This window comes from Doryrhamphus excisus, chromosome 1 (genome assembly GCF_030265055.1).
Source record: "Doryrhamphus excisus isolate RoL2022-K1 chromosome 1, RoL_Dexc_1.0, whole genome shotgun sequence".
Lineage (NCBI taxonomy): Eukaryota > Metazoa > Chordata > Actinopteri > Syngnathiformes > Syngnathidae > Doryrhamphus > Doryrhamphus excisus.
Genome location: NC_080466.1, coordinates 6,634,480 through 6,659,025, shown reverse-complemented (window position 1 = coordinate 6,659,025; position 24,546 = coordinate 6,634,480). Strand labels below are relative to the sequence as shown.

Sequence of the window (24,546 nt, the reverse complement as noted above, 5' to 3'; positions counted from 1 at the left end):
CTGCTCTCGCATGAGCCTGCACTGAGAATAGTCTCAGCAAGTGGAGCAGAATGATGCACTGCAAAGCCTCTCCGTTATATCCCCCTCAACATGAACACACACACACACATATACAATTGTAAAACCTGCATATTAAACAAAAAGGCGGCCACACACTGTTTCTCAGATGTTTCCTATGTCCCAGTATGAAAAAGAAACCACAATACAGGAGTCCACAATAATCACCCGTATGGCATTGGCCATTGCGTAACCAGAAGTGTACTCCGTGATAGACCTTGTCATTCCAACGCAAAACTAAATTAATTAATTAATCCTGAAAATTGAAAATGAGATCATGTTGAGATCTCGATTTGGGTTTTAAGCATAGAAAATATGACTTCTGAAGACCAATCTAATTCTAATGCAGCTTTACAACTGTAAATAAAGTAAATTGTTTTGTTTTTATTACATGAAACCTAAACAGGATTGGTAAATTTAAAACTAAATTCCATTTTAATACAGAACCTTAAATAACTAACACTGAATCTTGATTGTACAATTAAAAAATGATGTAGTTTTACGTTTACGTTTGGCAGGCCTTTTTTTTAATGCCGCTTCATACCCATTTGGGTCGCTGGGCTGGAGCCTATCCCAGCTGACCTACAGTGAGAGGCAGGGTACACCCTAGACTGGCCGCCAGCCAATCACAGGGCACATCAGACATCACATTCATGGCAATCAATACCTATCACAATCATACCTATGGACATTTTAGAGCCGCTAATTAACCCAACATGCATGTTAAATAACTGTTGAAAAAAAACCAAACATTGTCGGCATGCAGGGAGTACTTTCAGTGTTACTGTACACCTGCCAACATGTACAAATGTATCATATACAACATGCAATTTGACTCTTAATACAGTCTGTACAGTACAGAAAAAGAAATGGATATTATCAGTTCATTAATAGTATTTCAATTTGGAAAGACATAACATGTCCGGCCCCTAGGGTGGGCATGACAGAAAATAATTGTTAATTTAACAAATTAGAATTCCATTCCACAAGCTTCACAAACTGATTATAGATCTAGAAAGTTCCCATCTTTATGGGCTTTAATATAAGGTATGAGTCACCTATGAGTTTGTGTTATCTTCCTAAACTGAAGCTACATTGATGGCAGGAAAAATCAATCGCTTGATTGTGTTTACACATGCAGTATGCATGCATCATAACACGTCCAAGTTCTACTTTTACTACAGAATCATTTGAATAACTAGTTTTGTTTACAAGTCGCCATCCTTCAACACACAGCTAATTATGATATAATTTTAGCATCTCCACTTTGCATTTGTTTCATGTGTGTGGTATGGCATATCAATGTGTGGTTCATTTCCCCGTCATAAATAAACAGGAGGGTTTGAATTTAGAAGTCATGTTTTTTTTTTTGTTTTTTTTATAGCACATGCCCTCAATATATGCATTATGTGACAGACTGGGAAATGGAGTAACCTGTTCCACTTTGGTGGGGTTCCTCGTGTTCACTTTTTTAAGATTGTCCGACAGTAATGCACATCAAGAGCACACACCCGTTTGAGATGGCCGCAACGTTGGTTTACAAGGAGTGCGACAGACAGAACGGGAGGGTGTGACGTATGCGTCTCATAGCACCTGCATTCGCTCCCAGAGGAAGCCTGTCACCAAGGACGCATTGGACTGTTTTATCGCTCTCCCATGACTCCCTTCCTGTTTCTTCCCTCCTCCATCACCTCTTATTCTTTCTCAGTTTCTTCATTCCTCCCTTGGTCTTTTCAAAATGTGTCTGCGGTGTTTGGAAAATGATAAGGTGAATTCTTAAGCGCATGAAGGAATGTGGGCTGGAGACAAAATAACTATTGTTTCTAAAAGGCGGGAGCCAACTATCTTTCTGTTTACTCTGCTAATATTTTTGGACTCCAGGCTGTTCAGCGTGGCTTGAAGTGACCCAGCAGACGATATCTCATATCACTTCTTCTTGAAACTATCCAGCACAACAAACGCCAACTCAAAAATGAAAATGTTTGTTTGGGGAAAAAAAACAGACAGACGTTTACAAACCTATTAATTGATTTGTGTGAAAGTCACACAAGTAATGTGTATTTGCTTTTTGTTGATGGCCATTGTTTTGTTTATTTTGCAGTGTCTGCATGGGAATGCTGCATTTGCATCTTAACATATTTTTTTTTCGAAGCATAATTTATCAACATGATAAATGAGAGGGCAACACATTCCCCATCGTCCATGTTATTGACGGCTCTTGTCACGGAACACTAATGTTACATGCACTATTAATGGATTGGCATTAACTGGCCATGCTAGAATCATTTATTAAGAGTGACCAAAGTGCTTCCATCAATGTTTTTTTGCCACCTCGCTCCAGGCCATGGTGGAGACGGTGAATAATTTGCTGCAGCCGCGAGCCCAGACCGCGTGGCGAGAGCTGTCCACCAGGGAGCAGCTGCATTCGGCCACGCTACTACTCGACACGGTGGAGACCGGCGCTTTCATGTTGGCTGACAACCTCCTCAAGACGGACACTGTGCAGGAAACCACTGACAATATTCGTGAGTAGTATTTCTATTGTGCAAGAAAATCAAACCAAGGATGCAAAACACAATGGATAGATTTGACTTCCATGTCTGACATACTTAAGCTCCAGTTTTACATACAGACAGTGATTGACATTGTTTGGGTGTATGTATCAGACAAGAGGATTCCATGTCAAATTGTAATTAGTCATGATTGATTATCAATCATGCATTTGACTGATGCTTTACCCTTTCTCACACTACATGAATTAGCCACTGACTAGAGCTTGTGTCATCCATCCATTCATTTGTCGGTCTAGCTCGGCAACATCTGTCACCCCAACCACCCACTGATTCAACGACCCCCCCCAAAAAAAAAAATCTACTCAGCCACTTGTATGATCAATGTATCTACCCCATCCATCAATCAACCCATACATCGACCCATCTTTATTTTCAACATCTGTCCATTCACTCACATCATCCAACCGTCCATTAATCCATGGCGTCAAACTCGTTTTCACCATGGGCCCTTTTGGAGTTACGCTTACCCTCAGAGGGCCGCCTGCAACTATGAAAACATATTTTATTTTCTACCGCTTTTTCCTCACAAGGGTCGCGGGGGTGCTGGAGCCTATCCCAGCTATCTTTGGGCGGGAGGCGGGGTACACCCTGGACTGGTCGCCAGCCAATCACAGGGCACATATAGACAAACAACCATTCACACTCACATTTATACCTATGGACAATTTGGAGTCGCCATGTTTTTGGAATGTGGGAGGAAACCGGAGTACTGGGAGAAAACCCACACATGCATGGGGAGAACATGCAAACTCCACACAGCCGAGGGTGGAATCGAACCCTGGTCTCCTAGCTGTGAGGTCTGCGTGCTAACCACTCCACCGCCGTGCCGCCCCGGCATATTTTATTCACACATTTTATTCATATTATATTATTATATATTTATGCTGTCTCAATGAGCTTCATAATGCAATCACCTTAAATGGTTCTCACTTTACAGGTGTGCCTTGTTAGTGGAATTATTGGAATTTATTGCCTTATTAATGGGGTTGGGACCTTGGCGTTGTATTGTGTGTCCAAACTTTTGGTCTCTACAGTATCCCTCGTTTATCACAGGGGATAGGTGACCAAAATACCCCACAAAGTAGCCAACTTGTTTGTTTGTTTGTTTTTTAAATCAATATAGTATACGGCCATATACTTCGCAGACAGGCATGGATTTCTTAGATTTCGCTCTTGTTTAAACACTCTTTGTTCAAAAACCGTTGTTTGAATTTTAACGATTAACCTACAAGGTTGGGCACAAGAAATTATTAGGTGACTAATGCTTATTTCACTCCTCTGTCCTGGCACCATTCCGATGTACTGTAGCATTTTTGTATACTTGTTAATATATATTCCTGTAGTAGTGCAGTAGTAGCATGTCCAGATGTCCAACCTTTCGTGCAATAGTTAGCATCTTTCTCTGTCTTCTGGGTGCAGAACATCAACATTTTATGTTTATGTTTTATCAACATTGTGGGTGTTGTCGGACAATCAAGCGATGACACAGGAGACATGGCAGCACAAAGGAGATTGATTGACCATGGTCTTCTTAAAAAAAAAGAGCAGTAAAACTGCACAACACAAATCTGCGAAACAGCGAGTCTGTGAAAGGTGAACCACAATAGTGAGGCAACACTGTCCATCCACCTATAAACTCTTCTCCAATCCATCCACTTGCATTATTCATTATTAATGCATCCACGATGTACTTGGTGCTGAAATCTGTCAGTTTGTATCAGTATCATTTTCCATCCATCAATACAATCAAACGCCTTACTGGTCAACATTCATTTTATCTGTGGTATGTTACGTTCTCTCATGTTTAGGCTGCTTCAGCTCATAATTAAAATAAGTCATGAACTGAAAATGTAATACAAAATCATTTTTTTTAAAAGCACCCCAAACAATTGTGAAGTGATTAATGTTGATAATTTTAGGTCGTGAAATGTTTTAACAAAATCAGAGCATTAATGAAAAAGAAAGCTACTCATCTCTTTGATATACAGTCCCTGAACTGCCGAAATAAAAGTAAATCATCAATAAAGACAGTTAATTGCTTTTTCTCAGAGATCATCTTACGCTGTCAAGAATAATTCTGCGACGGCACGTGTAAAGCTGATAGAGGCGTCATGTGAACACAACATGTACATGCACATGCTCCACAGAGCAGGCGTGTACGCTGTCAGGCTTTTGACACCACTGAGACTCATCCTGAGTGAACACAAAAATATGACCTTGAGGCTTCTAAGGCAAAAGGAATGAATGTGTCAAATACACTTGCTTTTTCTCCATACATAAAACACACTCATACACATTTCTAGGCAAGAAAATGACAAACCAGAACAAAGCTTGTTATTATAGTGTTGTCCACACCGCTTTCTCTTTTTCACCTCCCACCCCACCGTTTCCTTTGTCCTGAGCAGTTGGTGGAAATACAGCAGGGTGAAAACCCTCCAAGCTTCCATGCTCACATCCTAAAGTAATGTAATGGGACTTTATGGGGTTTGAACCTCGCACCCCAACATAAACAAAACGATTGTTGTCACAATTGTCCACCAACCTTCAGATACGTTTTCATTTACTCTTTTTTGACATTCAAAGTAGAACATTTTTTAAGGTGCAATAGTCGGATAAGGATACGTAAGTATATCCTATATCGTAGGATAAGGTAAGTAGTACAGAAAAGGTTTTAAATACTATGTAGACACATTTGTAATGGTAATGATTTAATTTCATTTGAACATGCATCAGGTTACAATTGAGTGCATCACATAATCAGTTCGGTCGAATGGTTAGCGTGCAGAACTCACAGCTAGGAGACCAGGGTTCAATTCCACCCTCAGCCATCTCTGTGTGGAGTTTGCATATTCTCTCCAGGCATGCGTGGGTTTTCTCCTGGTACGGTTTCCTCCCACATTCCAAAAACATGCTAGGTTAATTGGCGACCCTAACCCTAATGGTTGTTTGTCTACGTATATGTGCCCTGTGATTGGCTGGCGACCAGTCGAGGGTGTACCCCGCCTCTCACCCAAAGACAGCTGGGATAGGCTCCAGCACCCCCGCGACCCTCGTGAGGAAAAAAACTGTAAAAAATGAATGAATGAACATAATCAGTTCATTTGGATTATACATATTTAAATACACTTATTTCTGTGGAGTGCATGTCACCCATTTAGTGGACAAAGGTCAGAAAACTAAGACAAACAAAAAATGAATACATTTTTGAATACCTAAAAATATTAAGACAAAACATCCATACATCCATTTTCTGTACTGCTTATCCTCACGAGGGTTACAGGCATGCTGGAGCCTATCCCAACTTTCTACAGATGCATAGGCGGGGTACACTCTGGACTGGTCGCGAGCCAATCACAGGGCACATATAGACAAACAACCATTCACACTCACATTCATACCTATGGACAATTTGGAGTTGCCAATTAACCTAGCATGTTTTTGGAATGTGGGAGTACCCGGAGAAGTGTAATCTGTCTATAGTGTCCCAACTCTTAAAAAAAAAAAACTACTATCCATTTTTTTACAGAGACTACTTTCTTTGGCATCATTTTCCTTGTGTACAAAAACCCAGATATATCATTCATTCATTCATTCATTTTCTACCGCTTATTCTCATGAGGGTTGCGGCGGGTGCTGGAGACTATCCCAGCTACCCAGACATATCATATTTGCAAAAAAAATCAAAACCATTAAGAGTGGATACTGCATGCAGGTATTTTAAAGGAAACCATACACACCATATGAATTTTGAATGGCAGAAACACCTGAGGTCAGATGTGGGTTGTCACCACTTATTGGACCCTTGTAGCCCTCGTTTAGCGTTAGTGTTAGAGGAATCAAAGGTAATGTTGGTGACTTTGCTCACTGCTAATCAGCAGTAGCTTCAGAGAAAGTACACACCGTTTTCTAGTTTGTGTGTTCGTTTCATCTGCGCCCACAGCATCCAGTGTCGCTCTTATGTTTCCCCTCCTCATCCTGTTTACCCCGCTTCTGGTTTGATCTTACAAAATTTTCCGACACAAATCAAATCACTAACTCGCCCCCCCTCCATCCCCGCCCCCCTGCTCAGCTTGTATGTGACACTATCAGAGGTGAAAAGCAGGAGCACAGGAAGGGAAACGAAGCTGAAGCAATGAAGACTATATGAGTCTGTGCTTGAGGCTGATGGCGGCGCATGGTGGAATGCCACATGATGCTCTGAGGGTTTTTCTTTCACATCACTAAGCAATGAAATCACAGCTATTCACATAATGTGCTTCTCACATAACAGTTAAAGTCACTCCTTAACCACTTCACGTTAAATATGTTTCATTTTCATCAACACCCATCACTCGCAGTATCATTTTGCGTCATTTGGGGATTTTTTTTTCAGCGCTGCTTGCTGCACATACACCCCAAAATGGAGTCTAGCTCATCTTCAAAGAACTTAAAACAGGAAATAATCTTGTTGTGTGCTCATTTCTTTTTTTTTTTTTTTGTGCCGTTAATCTTCCCTCCCAGCTAATCCAGTGGGCAGATCTGCTGCGATTATCTCTTCCTTTTATTCATAACTGGCCTGATAGCACCTCTCATCGAGCTCCCCTTCCCACTGTCTCCCTTTCATGGGTGCGAGCAACAGGAATGGGAATGACACATTGTGAAAAAGCCACACAAACGTGGTTTTATGGAATGTGCAGTGCTACATGATTCCGTAAGAAGCATAATTAATTATTAAAGGCAATACAGTGATTGGTGTGGATAACACAGCGGTATCAGCGTGCACACGTGTGATAACGATAATTAACAAGTGTGGTTCTTAAGAAGAGCATTGTCATGACAAGAAGAATGCTTTGATTAGCTTCGACTCAGCTTGTTTTGATATCCCGCTGCTGCTTGTGTGGATGTACCCTATGTAGGTTTTGTTCTTAAAGCCACAGTAAAAAAGGAACTAGAAAGAACTCAATTGTAAAATGTAATTGACTTTTAAATCATAAAATACACAATAATAATAACGATAACACAACTTTCATTGGTATTAAACATGGTATGTGTGTATGTTTTTTAGACTGTTAGTAAGTTTGACGTTGCAGATGATGTTTGCAGATGAAGGAGGAGGTGCTAGAAGATTGGCTGTGAATGAGAAGGACCCAAGTGAAAGAGTGAGGTTACAGGGAGAAGAGATACAGAAGGTGGAGAATTTTAAGTACCTAGGGTTAACAGTCCAGAACAATGGAGATTTTGAAAAGAAGGCAGGATGGACAAAAGTGTCAGGCGTGATGTGTGATAGAAGAGTTTCAGCTAAAATGAAAGGAAAGATATACAACTGAACAACAAACTGTGGCGAGACCAGCCATGTTGTTTGGTCTAGAAACAGTGCCACTGAGGAAAAGACAGGAAGCAGAACTGGAAGTAGCAGAGATGAGGATGCTGAGGTTCTCATTGGGAGTGACCAGGATGGATAGGATCAGAGGGACATTACATGTTTTCAAATCTCAACTCAAAACCCATCTGTTCAAACTTGCCTATTCCCTCTAACAGTTTCACATGGTCCCCCCTATCCCGATTTCTTGTATGCTTTTATTTATTGTTTGTTGTCTTTTATCTTGTATTTTATATTGGTGTTCTTATCTTCTGTACAGCGACCTTGGGTGTCCTGAAAGGCGCTTTTAAATAAAATGTATTATTATTATTATTATTATGTTAGAGGCCTTGGAGATAGTCATAGAGGCCAGACTGAGATGGTTAGGACATGTCCAGAGGAGAGATAGTGAATATATTGGTAGAAGGATGCTGCCTTTAGAGCTACCAGGTAGGAGACGTAGAGGAAGACCAAAGAGGAGGTTTATGGATGTAGTTAAGGAAAACATGAGGATAGTTGGTGTGAGAGAGCCAGATGCAGAAGACAGGGTTGGATGGAGGAGAAGAAGAAGAAGCAAAAGACCAAAAGACAGCAAAATAAAAGACCAGTGAGCGGCTATCACTCCTTATTTAGCCCTGGTATGAAACCCCATACTATTATTCTAAGATACCTAGAATAGATTGAGTCAAAAATATGGATTTACTTACTGAAATTGACAGATGGACTCTGTAAGATAAGCGACAAAGGCAAGTGACATCACGCCATGTTTTACAAGCAATTCACGCCTAGAACACGCCAAGAAGAAAATGACATATTCCAACAGATACCACATTGGCTAGCTAGTCTAGCTAGCATGTCAGTTAGGAATCCACACTACATAAGCCACCAGCACAGGGCTGGACACTATGGAGCATATTAGTTGAAGAAATATGAATTGACTTACACACTTTTCCACAGCCGAATGTCTTTTTGGGGTTTTTGACTTTTTATTTCCATCTGTGGGAAAGTGTTGAAACATCTGACGAGGCGAATGTTGTCTTTTAGAAAAGTGAACAGGCTTACTTTGTCTCCTTGAGTGTTCCAGCAAAAGCCTCCCTCCCACACATGGAACAGGCATAATATAAAAAAAGTATATCACAAATGACAGAAATTCACAAAGAACGAGAGCATTAAAACAGGAAATACATTGTCTAGTGAATAATGGTGGTAATTATTTCAATATTCAAATACACAGAAATAATAATACAGAAAATATGCCTTGCGGTTATTTTTCACGGCAGATGGACAAGTGGTTAGCACGCAGACACAGCTAGGAGACCAGAGTTTGATTCCACCCTCGGGCATCTCTGTGCAGAGTTTGTTAATTGGCGACTCTAAATTGTAGTGTGAGTGTGAATGGTTGTTTGACTGTTTGACCAGTCCAGGCTGTACCCCGCCTTTTGCCCGAAGACAGCTGGGATAGGCTCCAGCACGCCAGTGACCCTCGTGAGGATAAGTGGTATGTGAACTCCTGCATTGGACAAGTGCAGAGTTTAAATTGAAAAGTATTTTTTGTAATATAGGAGCATTAATTTTAATGTGTATGCAAATGACGGACCAGTGTATTTTATACGCGTACCTCAGGGGTGTCCAAAGTTCGCCCTGGGTGCCATTTGCGGCTCACAGCTTGCTTTTTATTGGTCTGCTGCACACTGTAAAAAAAAAACAACAGCAACAATGGAAAAAGGAGCATCAAGGTGCAAGGAAAAGCTTAAATGGTAATACCAATAATTAATAATACACTTTATCACCAATAACACTTTGTCTTTAAATATATGTACTTTTTAGCTCATTACAAAAATTACGAATATCAAAGTCGTCCGCAAATCCTTAGATTTCTCCATATTTTGCCCTCCCTGGAAAAAGACCGGAGACCCCGACCTATGACTTACATTCATTTCTTCTCTCCTATCTATCTGTGCCTTGTCCACCTAGCTCGTTTCCCATCACTTCTCCATTCCATTTCCACTAAGTAACCTATCTCCTTTCCAGCGCTTCACTTTGACCCCCCCGCTACGCCTTCGTTTCATCTAAGTGTGTCCCTGTGTGCTTTTATTTGATATGGGAAGCTTTTTTTCCACCATGAAAGCAATGTCTAAATCATCAAATCGCTTTGAAACACAAGGTGGTTTAATTAGATGTTAATTAGAAAGTTGATCTAATACGATACACAGCCCCTAATCAGGAATGTGCTAACAAACCCAGAAGGCCAAATTAGATTCCCACAATGTAAGGATTATCTACCTGGAGACATTGTTTAGTTTTTAAATCTACTTTATTCTATTTTAATCACTGTCGTTTTTTGGTTATTGTTTGGAGTGAGTGGGAATTGTTTGAGGAATGAAATCTGTGCAGCACTTAGTTAAAAAACAATTTGTAGACCAGGTTATAAAACAACTAATGCATGTATGTGTGTGTGTGTGTGTGTGTGTGTGTGTGTGTGTGTTCCAGAGCTGGAAGTGGCCAGGCTTAGCACGGATGGGAGCCTTACTGACTTGACATTCCCTCAGTCAGAGCTACACGGAAACTCCATCCAGCTGTCAGCCAGCACTCTCAAACAGCACGGAAGAAACGGTAGCGGGGAAATCTCCATCTTTCTTTCTCTCTCTCTCTCCTACAAATCTCTCACGCTACCTCCCACTCACGTGTGTGTTGTTTCCCAACAGGTGAGATCAGGATGGCCTTCGTCCTGTACAGGAATTTGGGTTCCTATCTCTCCACGGAGAACGCTAGCGTTAGACTGAGCAGTGAGGCCGTCTATCCCAACTACTCGGTTATTGTCAACTCGCCCGTTATCACGGCATCCATCAACAAGGAGAGCAATAAAGTTTACCTCTCCGAGCCTGTCATCTTCACGGTTAAACACCTACAGGTGAGTCGGGAGGGCACAACGTCACTGGGTCACACTGCATCATTATAACAACTATAATAGCTTCTACACTGCTGGGAAGACCTTTGATGTGTGTCTGTGGGAATTAGTGTGAGGTCAGGACTGATGTTGAACCTGTTTTAATTTAATCCAGTCACATTCTTACAGACCAAATGCCTCAAAGCACTTATTTATGTACTTTGTTTTGTGCACTGGGAACAGAAACAGGAAAAGCTTTCCTCAAACTGCTCTTACAAAGTTTGAGGCGTATTTGGTAACCTGATTTGAAGTGGATGCCACAGCCAATCAGCAAGGAAAGTTAATGATAATCAGTAAAAGGTTAAATAAAAAGAAAATGCATGAATAATTTTATTTTTAAAACAGGAACAAATGAATGTAAGTATTTGTAGTGCACTGCTACATTTCTGGGGTTCAACATTAAACAAATATTCAACTCCTGATTGAATATTGATTTATCATAGTTTTATTTACCAGCAAATGCCATATTAATAACCTCATTATTTGTGATTAAACACCAAAACATCAATCATTGAGCCACTGTATTTAATCATTAATCCATTTTCTATACCACTTATCCTCACGAGGGTCATGGGCATGCTGGAGCCTATCCCAGCTGTCTTCTTGCAAGAGGCAGAGTACACCCTGGGCTGGTTGCCAGCCAATCACAGGGCACATATAGACAAACAACCATTCACACTCCCATTCATACCTATGGACAATTTGGAGTCAGCAATTAACCTAGCATGTTTTTGGAATGTGGGAGGAAACCGGAGTACCCGGTGAAAACCCACGCATGCACGGGGAGATCATGCAAACTCCGCACAGAGATGCCGGGAATCGAACCTGGGTTTCCTAGCTGTGTGCTCTGCACACTTCCCGCTAACCACTCCTGTATTGTGCGGAACTGTACATCATATTCTATTCATTTTATGTCACTTCCCGTTTGTAGTCCCTTACAACCAGTTGCACTATAAAGGATAACCATTGCTGTCAATTTAAATACACAAAGCAAAAGACAGATTTTTTGCCAATTATTGTTAAAATTTGACATTATTGAACTTTTTGGTTGTAACCCACAAGATCCATGGGAGTCATGGTACATGCGTACAATTATCAGTACACTAATAATTATTTATAGGAAATGATAGTATAATGCAATGAAAAACCAAGAAACTGTTGTTTTTTTAATGATTCCAACTGATTTATTATCCTGGCAAATAGGAGGAGGATTTCTAAAACTTTATTTAGGTTGCAAAGTTCACATTGGATACGATTGGAAATCCTATTTAAAGCCTATCTTTTTGGAATTGACTCGGTTCTTGCTGCTTATCCAGCAAGTAAATGCCAGTGCAGTTTGTTGGCAGTAAAAGAATCATCAGGTGCTCATTTGGAGAGGAGTGTGACAAAGCAAACACACACACAGATTCCTCAGTTTACACAACACCAACAGCACTGACACAGCGAGCACAGCCTTAGCTCTGTCACCTTTCGACATGACATTTGTTGCTGTACTCGCACATTCTGTCCCATCTGTTTGTTTCGCTGGTTCCTCTTTGACGGCCTCTAATTCTTCCTCTCTATTGTTTGTTTTTACCCATTTCTCCAAATGTTTTCTCACAATTTTTGGACTCCACACCGCGATTTCCCCCGCTCCATCCCCTCCTCCTGCTTTCTGTCACCTCTTTAAATATAATCTTCCTTCTTTCTTCCCTCTCTGCCCCAGCATTCCGAAGAGAACTTCAATCCAAACTGTTCCTTTTGGAGCTACTCCAAGCGCACCATGACTGGCTTCTGGTCCACGCAGGACTGTCGTCTGCTGGCCACCAATCGCACCCACACCAGCTGCTCCTGCACACACCTCACCAGCTTTGCCGTGCTCATGGCCCACGTGGAGGTGAAGGTAGGTATTGATTCGGGTTCGCACTCAGCCGGCGGGGTTCTGTGGTGAATCACAACATAATCTAATTTGCTGGAAAAGCTGCAGTAACACATCTTTCAAAAAATGAGGGAAACAGGAACCAAAGTGAAGGAACTACAACATCTGGCAAATGGATTTATACTCTCCAGGCCACACTGCTTAGATGTCATACTTAGGGAAGTTTGCAGCTGATTTGCCAAACGGTATTAAGTCATCCTGATCACCTTATCAGATGTGTAAAGATGTGCAAAGTAACCCAATATTGAGATAATATATAGGTATCAGATGGATACCAGCATTACGAGATCAATATTTTTCACTTATTATATGTTTATGTTCACACATGTGCTTTTCTTAAATATCCATCCATCCATCTTCTATGCCTCAGTGTATCCTCACTAGGTTCACGGGAGTCTGCTGGAGCCTATCCCAGCTGACTCTGTGCGAGAGGCGGGGTACACCCTGTACTGTTCATCAGCCAATCACAGGGCACATATAGACAAAGAACCATTCACATGTTGTTCAAATACGTATATTGTATTGTTTATGAATATGTTTTTAGGCAATAGTCGTTTTTGCTTTTGTTTAGTTATTTTATACCTATATTTTTCTCAACCAATCCCTATTTACATTATATTTGGTAACATTCTGTGTTGAGCGTGTCGATGTAACACGCTCTGTGATTTAGCCCAAGTGACAGTTTTAGTTCCCTTTTTGATGCTCTTATTCTGGTAGTTCTTTTGATTTTTTGCCTGGTTTGCTTTTATCGCTTGCTAATTTTAGTTATTCTTCTATTTAGTTCAGGTGCACATCTTCCTGTGTCGTATCACTGCATTTGTTACTGCTCATTGCGACTGCACAGCTTCTATTAAAAAAAATAGTACCTATTATTAAAGCTATTATTAAAATTAAAAAAAAAAACATTTGACCTGAAATCGGGTCTCATCTCTCTGCATCCTGCGGTCGCTCCACAACAACTATGACCAAATTTAAAAACGACCACTTGGTTATGAACCCACCATTCAGGCCATTCCATGCATGCAACCTGCAAGGATACAACATCAAACGAAATAGCATATCAATAGTGTATTTAGTGTTGTTAACAGGTTGGAACCATTGAACTGTTCTTAGTTCCATAGTGCCGAGCATGACGCTACCACCAGGATAATCTATTATTTTGATACAATTGTGGCTGGGTTATGTGTCATTTTCAGTGGATAGTAACTCTATACTGCTATACAAGCTGAATGAATAATATATCCCAACTATATCTAAACTATATCCCAATTTTTATTTGGTATTGTCCCATGAGAACACATACTGTAGTTAAAAGGGTTGCTTGGATGTGAGGGGTATACACACTTGTGTGAGCTAGTGTAGATAGATAGATGCCCTCTCAACTAGAGGACAACTGTTATTTCAAAAAGAGGTCATTGTCAAGGCTCGCTAGGTTGGCAGCCGTACGTGAATGCAGCACGTGGGGTTAGAGCAGTATATCGATCATGCCGCTGCTGTGTTGAGCACTGCTCGGCCTGCCAGCTTTCAAGACACTGATAGATAGAACTGGAACACCTGTGCAACGCTGTGTAACACCCTGAACACCCAATGACACACAGGCAGACTCCCCATCATTCACAGCAGGGAGTGGGAACCATGTGTCAGACTGTATGCTTATAAAATATCTGTTATTTTTTTCATTGTTTTGCTTCCAGAAAGCAGACAGCATCCACGACCTCCTCCTGGATGTGATCACCTGGGTTGGGATCCTGCTGTCGTTGGTCTGCCTGCTCATCTGCATCTTCACCTTCTGCTTCTTCCGCGGGCTGCAGAGCGACCGTAACACCATCCATAAGAATCTCTGCATCAGCCTCTTCATTGCTGAGTCGCTCTTCCTGGTTGGAATCAACCGAGCAGATCAGCCGGTAAGCGAGTCAATATTACCGGACTAAGCGCTATTGTATTGTATTGAAATATGGCTGCAAAGGAGTTAAATAACACAAGTCACTTTGTAGTAACTTAGGTCAAATTCAAAGCTCCAGATTTTCATATATAACACATAGCAAACTGGCTCATACATTAAGTATTAGCTTAGCCTCTAATAATATGTTGTCCCAGTCCTGCTTCAGTTGCTTCGTTTAGCTTTCCACCCTCAGGCTAGTAGGAATATATTTTATTTCATTTTTAATCCCAAAATCCATTTGGTTCTGCCAAGGAGCTTTGATATACGTATGCATTTCAATTCAGCCTAGATTTTACTACCTACTGTGTACACATACTTTATATTCACAGATATATGTATTTGGGCATTGTCATTTTATTGTGTAAGTATGTTTGAGATGTGAAAGGGATGAATGCGTAATATGTAAATTATGCAAACACCAAGTCATTTGTGGTCATATTAAACCAGAGAATCGGACTTCGGATCAAATAATACAAAAGTCATTTTGCATGTATTTAATCTGTCACTGTGTCGATGTGAACTGGAACCTTTTCATGCACGGATTCTTCAGGCTCACTCATGCAGTGCATGCTATCAGTTGATTAGTAATGGTTGAGGCTGTCCACACTTTTAGCTGATCTCAATTGACTGGGCTGAAGTCTAATAATATATGGTTGAAAACAATCCTTCATTATGATTAGTAATGAATGATAGTCGGCTAATTTCAAATGTCAAACCCGTTCTATGTAGTTCTTCATTCTCACTGTATTTATGTATTTAATGTTCTTATTGCCATACGGAAAATCAATTTATCAATCTTAATTACTTACATTGATTTCCTAATACGACTGCACCGGCTCTCACAGCTAGGAGACCCCTGTTCGATTCCCCGCTCAGGCAACTCCTTGTGGAGTTTGCATGTTCTCCCGATGCATGCGTGGGTTTTCTCCGGGTACTCCGGTTTCCTCCCACATTCCAAAAACATGCTAGGTTAATTGGCCACTCCAAATTGTCCATAGGTATGAATGTGGGTGTGGCGTGAATGGCAGGTGATTGGCCCGCCTCTTGCCCGAAGACAGCTGGGATAGGCTCCAGCTTGCCCTCTACCCTCGTGAGGATAAGCGGTATGGAAAATGAATGAATAAATTATTTCCTATTAAAGTAATCATAGGCTGAATAATCATGTGAGCCCTGTCTTACTGATTATGTGACATGAGGGGAATAGCCAGAATGTAAAAAAAAACATAGATTGATTGGACCTGAGAATAAGAATATAATGACCTGGATGAATGATAATATTCACAGGCATAATAGATATATATTTACTCTATATCTATCTATGTAGTAATAGAATGTATAATAGCTGTAGAGATAACAATGCTGTTCAAGAAGTGACAATGATGATGGCTGGGTGTGCTCGAGAGATGAGGATGAGTATCACAAGTGAATCAGACATTTTGATGAGATGGTATCGTGGAGACAGAGATAAATTCTGAGCCCGCTGATGTCATAATATGCACACGAGATGAGTAAATGTACTCCCCTCACAAACGTCATACTGATGAGTTTTCTAATTGAAAGTATGCCTTTATCTCTAACCGTGACTTAGTAAGGTCAAAACTGAAAAAGACTAAAGGGTTAAGTTTGAAGTCGAATCATGCAAGGCACTGATCGTTGGAATTCCAATTTAACAATGTAACAATTTAATACATTTGACAAACCCAATCAATGCATTCTGAATTGTTGAATTTATTTTATCTATAAGTGCTGACCTAACATTCGGCATTTAACAACAACACAAACAACAAAACTGAACTATATTCATTTTAGCTGATTAACTTTTGTGTGTCTGCATACATAACGTCCAACAGTCCGGCGCTCACAGAAATGTAAGCTCCAACCTCATTTGTTCTTAAACCTTATTGGACGTTAATAGATGCATTCAATGTGGTGGATTCTGTGGGAAAATTTGTTGTCTTTCTGCAAATTATATAACAATGAAATTTTACTCAACACAATCACATTTTGTCCTTAATGTCTTGCACATTTTGGGTCAGTATTAATGACAATTTTGAAAAAAGTAAGACACTGTGACAGTCTGACTTATTAAATTATGATATGGTACGTATATTTCTTTTCATCTCAAAAGATTTCATGTTTTTTTAATATTATAATCATTATAATCAACAGTGTTTTTACATATTTTCTAAATCAGGATATCTGCTATTCAAACATAAAATAGAAAAAGAATAGAAAATAGCTTTGTCAATCCATTGTAGGGGTGATTCATGTTTAATTGCAAGATGGAAGACATCACCAGGAAAAACTGCAGAAAAAGAGAAACATATTCATGCATTATACACCCAAATGTAAGACAGGATGTTTCCATGTGAAAAAAGACTGGCCATCACATATTCAGGATCTAGAGATTCATACATGCAAACCAAAAGGTGGTGCCAAACAACGTCTCCTCAAAACAGTCCAAGCTTTTCTTCCTGTCACTCACACACCCCAGTGACCTTGGGGATGAAACCACAAGGAAAAATAGTTTGAAACAAAAACATGATTTTAAACCAAATCATTTTAAACATGTTTTAGTCTTTGCTAAAAACAGGCTTTGGAAAGTTTGTCTTATATTCGGTGTCAATAAAGTACCAGTAGTTATTTCTTTTGAATTTCATTTGAATGGCAGATAGCCTGATGAGGACACTATGTGTAAACTATCATGATGAGACAAAATAAATGAAGCTTCATTGAGCGTGCAGGATGATTTCATCTTGCTGTCAAGTACCAGCACCTCATTACGTTAATTATATTACTTTCAATAACATGTCACTATGTGGTCTGTCAATCACACTCTTCACATGAACAGATGTGTGGCAGTAAATTATAACAAAAGAATAGACACACTTTATTCTTTAGCCTTTTCAATTTGTCGTAACCGTGTACAATTTTGTAGTGGTGTAAAGCTCTTCGACAATGCCAAAGTAATATAGTTTAAAAACAAAACGATTCAATAGCGTGTACAAACTATACCAACAATTTGATTTTATGGTTCATGTTTGTTGATGTAGACATTAATCTGACATTATGAAATGAAGATGCCAATTACATGAAAGTGGTATACTTACAGTATTTTCATATGTGTGAAAGAGCACATCATATCTCCGAGTATACTGTAAGGCACTAACAAAAATACCTGCTGAATGAACATAGAAACATAAAATATATAAATGAAAAAACAACAGCCTGCAGTCCAATCAATAATATGAAATAAATAAATCGTGCAAAACCCCTCAAAATAAAGGTACGAAAGGAACAACATTTCAAAGTAAATGTATAAATATATGTGTGAATGAAAGGGACCCAAGTGGAAGAGTGAGGTTACAGGGAGAAGAGATACAGAAGGTGGATAATTTCAAGTACTTGGGGTCAACAGTTCAGGAAGCAGAACTGGAGGTAGCAAAGATGAGAATGCTGAGGTTCTCATTGGGAGTGACCAGGATGGATAAGATCAGGAAGAAGTACATCAGAGGGACATTACAAAGATAAAGTCATAGAGGCCAGACTAAGATGGTTCGGACAAGCCCAGAGGAGAAATAGTGAATATATTGGTAGAAGAATACTGCGTTTATCGTTCATGACCCTAATATTTTGTTAGACTTCTGCAAATGTGTCAGTGATTGAGACTTTAAGCACAAAAATCAGGCACACTGGCAACTCCTCCGAGCAAGGTCACCCGAATGTGGAACTTTAGTCAGTTTGCTGCAGCACTGTGTATCCAACATGGTTTTAAGCTTTTGAGACATTTATTAAGTTTTGCCTGTGATGCCATGTCAGTCTGAGGAAGATAAAAAACCACCGTGGGCAGCATCCTCTTTCTTCTCCTTGAAATGGCTTTGCATCTCAGTAGTATCCATTAGGAAAAGCTTCTAATTATCAACGGGAGAGACGTAAACAACGTGTTTCTTTTGAATTGTGTGCTTCTCTGTGGCTTTGTGAAAAGGATCATGTGTCTTGGTATGTACGCGCACTGCTGCGCGTGTGTAGGCCTCTCTCCTGTTAATTACCGGTGACTACTTGTGACCCCCATTAACATCTTCAGCGTCACTTAGCTTGTAGCCAGTTAAGCCAGTAAATCCATCAGGAAAACCAAATGACTTTGCATAAGCAGCATGCACTTTTTCTTTCTTTGTACCTGTGTGCGCATGTGCATGTGTACGCGTGTGTACGCGTGTGTGTGTGTGTGCATAAGCCACAACGTGCCGTCATTAGAAATGGAAATGAGTGACTCCCCGGCTCCCTAAACTCATTGTCTGGCAGACATTAGGTAATTGTCTCTTTTTGCAAACGCTTCCATTATAAAAAGTCACACTTTGAGTGCTTTCATTCAACGACTCTTTAGATGGCCGTGGAAATGATGGTACAAATCTCACAGATCATTCTTTCCTCCACTGCTTTTCTTAAGCACCACTCTTTTCCCCTTGCACTATGATCTAAATTGTTAATGCTGTTTTAGGCTGGATGCTTCTCTTACTCATCCTTTGCTGCTATTATATTCAGGGCTTAAAGTATTCCAGTATGACCAACGAAAAAAAAAAAATATATATATATATATATATATATATATATCACAATGATATTTTAGTAGTTCAGACCAAAAATAAAATGCACACACACACACACACACACACACACACACACATATATATATATATATATATATATATATATATATATATATATATATATATATATATATATATATATATACACGTATATATATACACGTATATATATACACGTATATATGACACATTTGTAGGTTAAATAAGGTATTTTTATTTTTGAAAAATACATATAATGCCATTCTGTTTCATTATGTTTTAAAAATTAAATTAGTTCTGGTGGTGCGAGGTCGATCCAGTAGCTCTGAAGTTGGTCACCCATGGTATGGGATCATGTCTACCAAGATTGAAGTGCAAAGGAACTCTCATTGTGTTGCAGGTACAGATTTGTTTGTTTTGATAAACGTTTCCACAATGAAAGCACGATGCTCACCTGTCCAATTCATGGCAGCAACTGAAAAAGAAACGAAAAACAATGGCATTATATGAAAAAAAATGGCATGATATGGACTTTTCGTTTCTTTACTTTATTTGCCTTTTATTTAACCTACAAATGTGTCAGATCATTTTGCCTGACCCTGAATATATTTATACTGTATGCATACTTACATCTGATATATATATATTTATATACTGATAAAAAGTTGTAAGACAATTTGAAAAAGGGTGTAGAAATATCAAGCGCCCCATCTATGTTGCTCTACGTCAGACTTTGTCTAAGCAGTCAGGATTAGGGAAGTCAAACAATAAATAACATCTGTCCCATGCCAGTGTAAGGGTTTCAGAGTGGGTTTTAGTATGCTCACTGAAGTCGTGGAACTTGTGTAAATAAAGGACAGGAGGTCAGTGAGGCAGCAAACACAAAAATAAACAGTGTAGTGAAAGTATGAAAAGAAACTTCATACCATTTGTATTCAAGTTGAGTGGTTTGATGTTGGGCTGCACGGTGGATGAGTGGCTATCGCTATGAGTCCCAGGTTGGATTCCAGCCTCGGGCATCTCTGTGTGGAGTTTGCATGTTCTCCCCGTGCATGTGTGGGTTTTCTCCGGGTACTCCGGTTTCCTTCCACATTCCAAAAACATGCTAAGTTAATTGGTGACTCCAAATTGTCCATAGGTACATATGAATGTGAGTGTGAATGGTTGTTTGTCTATATGTACCCTGTGATTGGCTGGCAATCAGTCCAGGGTGTACCTCGCCTCTCGCTCCAAAGACAACTGGGATAGGCTCCAGCATACCTGCAACCCTTGTGAGGATAAGCGGTATAGAAAATGGATGGATGGATGGCTCGATATTTATATGGTTGAAATTAGCCATGTGAGAAATGAATAGTAAAGTTGACCATATCATTAAAAAGAACATCTTATACTGGAGACAATACAGGAGTTGTCTATGTGATTCGGTGTCATCTGCAATTGTCGTTATAATACACATTGTTGTCAGCGTGTTTTTTTTTCTTTAGCCTGCCTTCAACAATCCATTTCCAAACCCCCACAGTTGTTGTTTTGTTTTTGAATATGATAAATGAGTGTTTTTGGAATGTGACTCATGGCCTCATTGCTTGCATAGAACTTTATAAAGCATTCAAAATCTCGATTGTTATGTAAGTGTTTTGTTTTGTATTTTAAAAAAAAATCTAAATCCACTCCTCTTTTTCCTCACCAGATTGCCTGTGCCGTCTTTGCCGCCCTTCTCCATTTCTTCTTCTTGGCAGCCTTCACCTGGATGTTCCTGGAAGGGGTGCAGCTGTACATCATGCTGGTGGAGGTGTTTGAGAGCGAACACTCCAGGACCAAGTACTTCTACCTGGCAGGATACGGCGTGCCGGCTGTCATAGTGGCCGTCTCGGCCGCTGTGGACTACAGGAGCTACGGCACAGATCGAGTGTAAGCGATATAGAGAAGGATAGCGGGGTGTGAAAAGAAGGGAGGATGGGATGGAGGGAGCTCGAAAACGCCTGCTGTCGTTTTGGCTGTAGCACTGGACTCTATGAGCACTTGTGAAGAGTCACTGTAGAGAACTTGAGATGGGAGGAGAGGGAGTGAAGGATTGAAGAATGGGGAGAGCCAGCACAACAGGATCACAACACGTGTGAATGTGGAAGGCTTTAAGGGGTGTGGATGGAAAAGCTTGGCCTCTTTGTGTGCAGCAGATTGATTCCCCGGAGGGAGTGCGCACTTGCAGTCTTCAACGTACATGACGACATAATCATGCATGCTCGACTGAGTCACAGGGAGAGTCCAAGAGAGAAGGCAGCCAACACCTCATTCAGATGAAACATATGCATGCGCCACATGCACGAGTGAAGCTCATGAAAGTTGCAATATGTGTGACCTATGACTTGGAAAAGAGGTTTTCACATTACTAATCTGGGCCGCAACATTACATAAATCTGCACAATAGAACGGAAAAGAATAAGCTTTTATTGAGCCCACAATTGGGACATTGCTTGTTTCTTTGGCTGCGAAAATAGCAGCAGCATACAAGAACAAGAACATTTGAAAAATAGAAAATAGAATTGTTTTCGAATGTGTGAACACGTCACACAATCTTTACTAAATCGCTATCTAGAATGACAGACCTCTGCCACGGTAGAACTCTGTTTTCTTTGTCCTTCTCTGTGTTAACATATCACTTCCTAGTTCAATTTATCTTAGATCATCAGACAATACCATATGTGAGCAGAGGGGTGCTTGAGTCATATGCAAAGGAGCCCTTGATTAATACACTAGGTTCCTGCACTTGTTTGGTAATTTTGCCCACCATCCACAATTCCTATGTGAGACAGGAACACATGCCGTTGTAGATGAGTATGTCAATAACCATGCATATAATTGATTCACCTATTCCGCCTATAAAACCTCCAGAAATCACCAGCAACGCTCCATTTAAGATAAGATAAGATATGCCTTTATTTTTCCCTCAGTGGGGAAATTTGCATTGCACAGTAGCAAGAGTACAGAATCAGTTAAGCAGTACAAAAATACACAATATAGAAAAATAAACAATATAAACAACCCAAGTATTAATTAAAATCAACAGTTTTACCCAGAGTTATATACAAATACAGTATGCAGATAATATGAAACGAGATGAGATATATGACCAGTCTATACACTGAGATCTATCCATCCATCCATCCATCCATCACTGAGATTTACATACCATGACCTCCATATTAAACAAGGTATAGCAACATTGCTATTGTAGGCGCTAACACTGAGGAACTACTTTTCTGTTGCATTGACACCGCAAGATCTATTATGTATACGTCTGTGAAATCAAGCACTATGGTGACTTCGTCTCTTTGGTCCAGCTGGTCTGGAGCATCTTTTCTGTTTGGTTTTTGGGTAGTTGCACTGCAGTGCTATGTACTATTCTTTGTTTTTCTGTATTGTAGTCTCTTAGAGCAGTGTCCTCCTCGCCAGATACACTAAGCCTTTTCCCATTGATGGCAACAATATGTGCCGCTCATTTCTGTCGACATGTCTTGGCAAGCTCCACATTTACGCCACCGAGTCATGCTGGTCCCGTCTGCCCGGACGTTTCACCCTCTCTTCTTGCCCGCTGAGCATCTAAAACCTGTAGCTCATTCTCCCATATATATATAGACTAAAAAGACCAGATTCTGCTTTCCTCATTTGTCCCAAAGTAGTCAGTGAAGGGGGCTTCCACACAGTCTGCCAGAGCAAACACATAACGCACTACTATTTACTATTTGGTGCTGCTTTAAATGACTAAAATACTATGTTTTAGCGAAAGTAACATGTTATCATAAATCTGCTTGTTTACATGCTTACTACATGGTTACAGCATCCTAAGGTTGAGGGTTTTTTAGAGGACTTTATAGGACGAATAGGTGAACCGCAAGTACGTACATGCTATCTAGAACACACAGAAAAGGAAAAGACATGTGTTTTTGTCCTACAAAGGGATCGTAGATGATGGTCAAAATGACAAAAAAGGGCAGTTTTCCTTAAGGTATGGTGGTATTGTTATAAGTTATGCTAATATAATATGATTATTCTCATTAGACAGTGATCATATGCATTTTCAATACATAAAATGCATGTGACATTAGAAAATAATATGGTGCATGATTGCTTCATTTTGAATGCAAACTTTACACATTTACGTTAAACATTTACAATCTCTGACACGGGTGTCTCATAATTGAATGGCCCCTACGGACGGTGAACAATGACAGCACATTATAAAGCTGTTAAATCATTCACATTTTCACTCTGCTGCTCCGGAGACCGTTTGTATAAAAGTTCAGTTTCCCACCAGGCGCACATCACTCTGTGGAAGTTGGGCAAGTGGAAAAGGGTTGGATCTGATGATGCCACTTAGTTCAATATTTCATCTCAGGATGATCATTAAAATATGAATCTAGATGAATGTTCAAACAGTGTACTATTATTGGCTAGCCGCAAGGAGCTTTTTTTAGCCGGTTGTTTTGCGAGTGTGTTTAAAAATGTAAATAGAAAAAATTTTGTCTTACTATGCAAGACTTTGCGTCAGTATTTTAAAGTTTACTAATAGCTAATTCAAACATAGAAAAAATAAAATTAATCCTGAACTTAAAAATAAATGTGAAGAACACATACCAAAATTTGTGCAAATTAATGAAAAATAAAATATTCACTATAGTACGCCCTACATTTGAATAAGACAATACGATCCAATATAGTACCGGTACTAATAATAAATAATGAAATTCAAATTTTTCAGTTAAATTTCTGAACATGTCTCAGTGTGATTCAGTTAATTCTTGTACCATTATAAACATCATTTTTTTTTATTTAATATTTTGTCGCATTTGTTGTTACTCCGAGTGAGGCATCATCACTTTTGTACTGTACAGAAAATTATTAATTTAGAAATACTTTACTAATTTAACACTTGGGCAAGAACTGTCAGTCACAACTGAACATGGTCCAATTTGTAAGGCCAGAATATTTGCTGCAGCTGTTGTACTGGATCCCATTAGATGTGGTGTACCAGTGAGTGTAATATTTCACCCAAACAGCCAGTGTTCCCGCATGTAAACCAGATTGATTGTATAATAAATCCAATTATTGTCATGGTATAGTATCTCATATTGGAGCAAAAGGTGAGTTATATGACTCATTTATCAACCACTACCTTGAAAACGAACCC

At 39.8% G+C, this 24,546-nt stretch overlaps 1 protein-coding gene across 2 annotated transcripts in view; it reads left to right on the top strand.

Moving 5' to 3' along the window:
* The window catches only part of adgrl3.1 (adhesion G protein-coupled receptor L3.1), a 172,198-nt gene that overhangs the window by 126,915 nt on the left and 20,737 nt on the right, over window positions 1–24,546 (top strand). For both annotated transcript variants that reach the window (XM_058085631.1, XM_058085624.1), the window contains exons 13-18: window positions 2,399–2,582; window positions 10,459–10,581; window positions 10,674–10,879; window positions 12,621–12,797; window positions 14,528–14,737; window positions 21,049–21,269. In XM_058085631.1, the coding sequence (XP_057941614.1) occupies window positions 2,399–2,582; window positions 10,459–10,581; window positions 10,674–10,879; window positions 12,621–12,797; window positions 14,528–14,737; window positions 21,049–21,269 (1,121 nt within the window). The remainder of the gene's footprint in view (window positions 1–2,398; window positions 2,583–10,458; window positions 10,582–10,673; window positions 10,880–12,620; window positions 12,798–14,527; window positions 14,738–21,048; window positions 21,270–24,546) is intronic.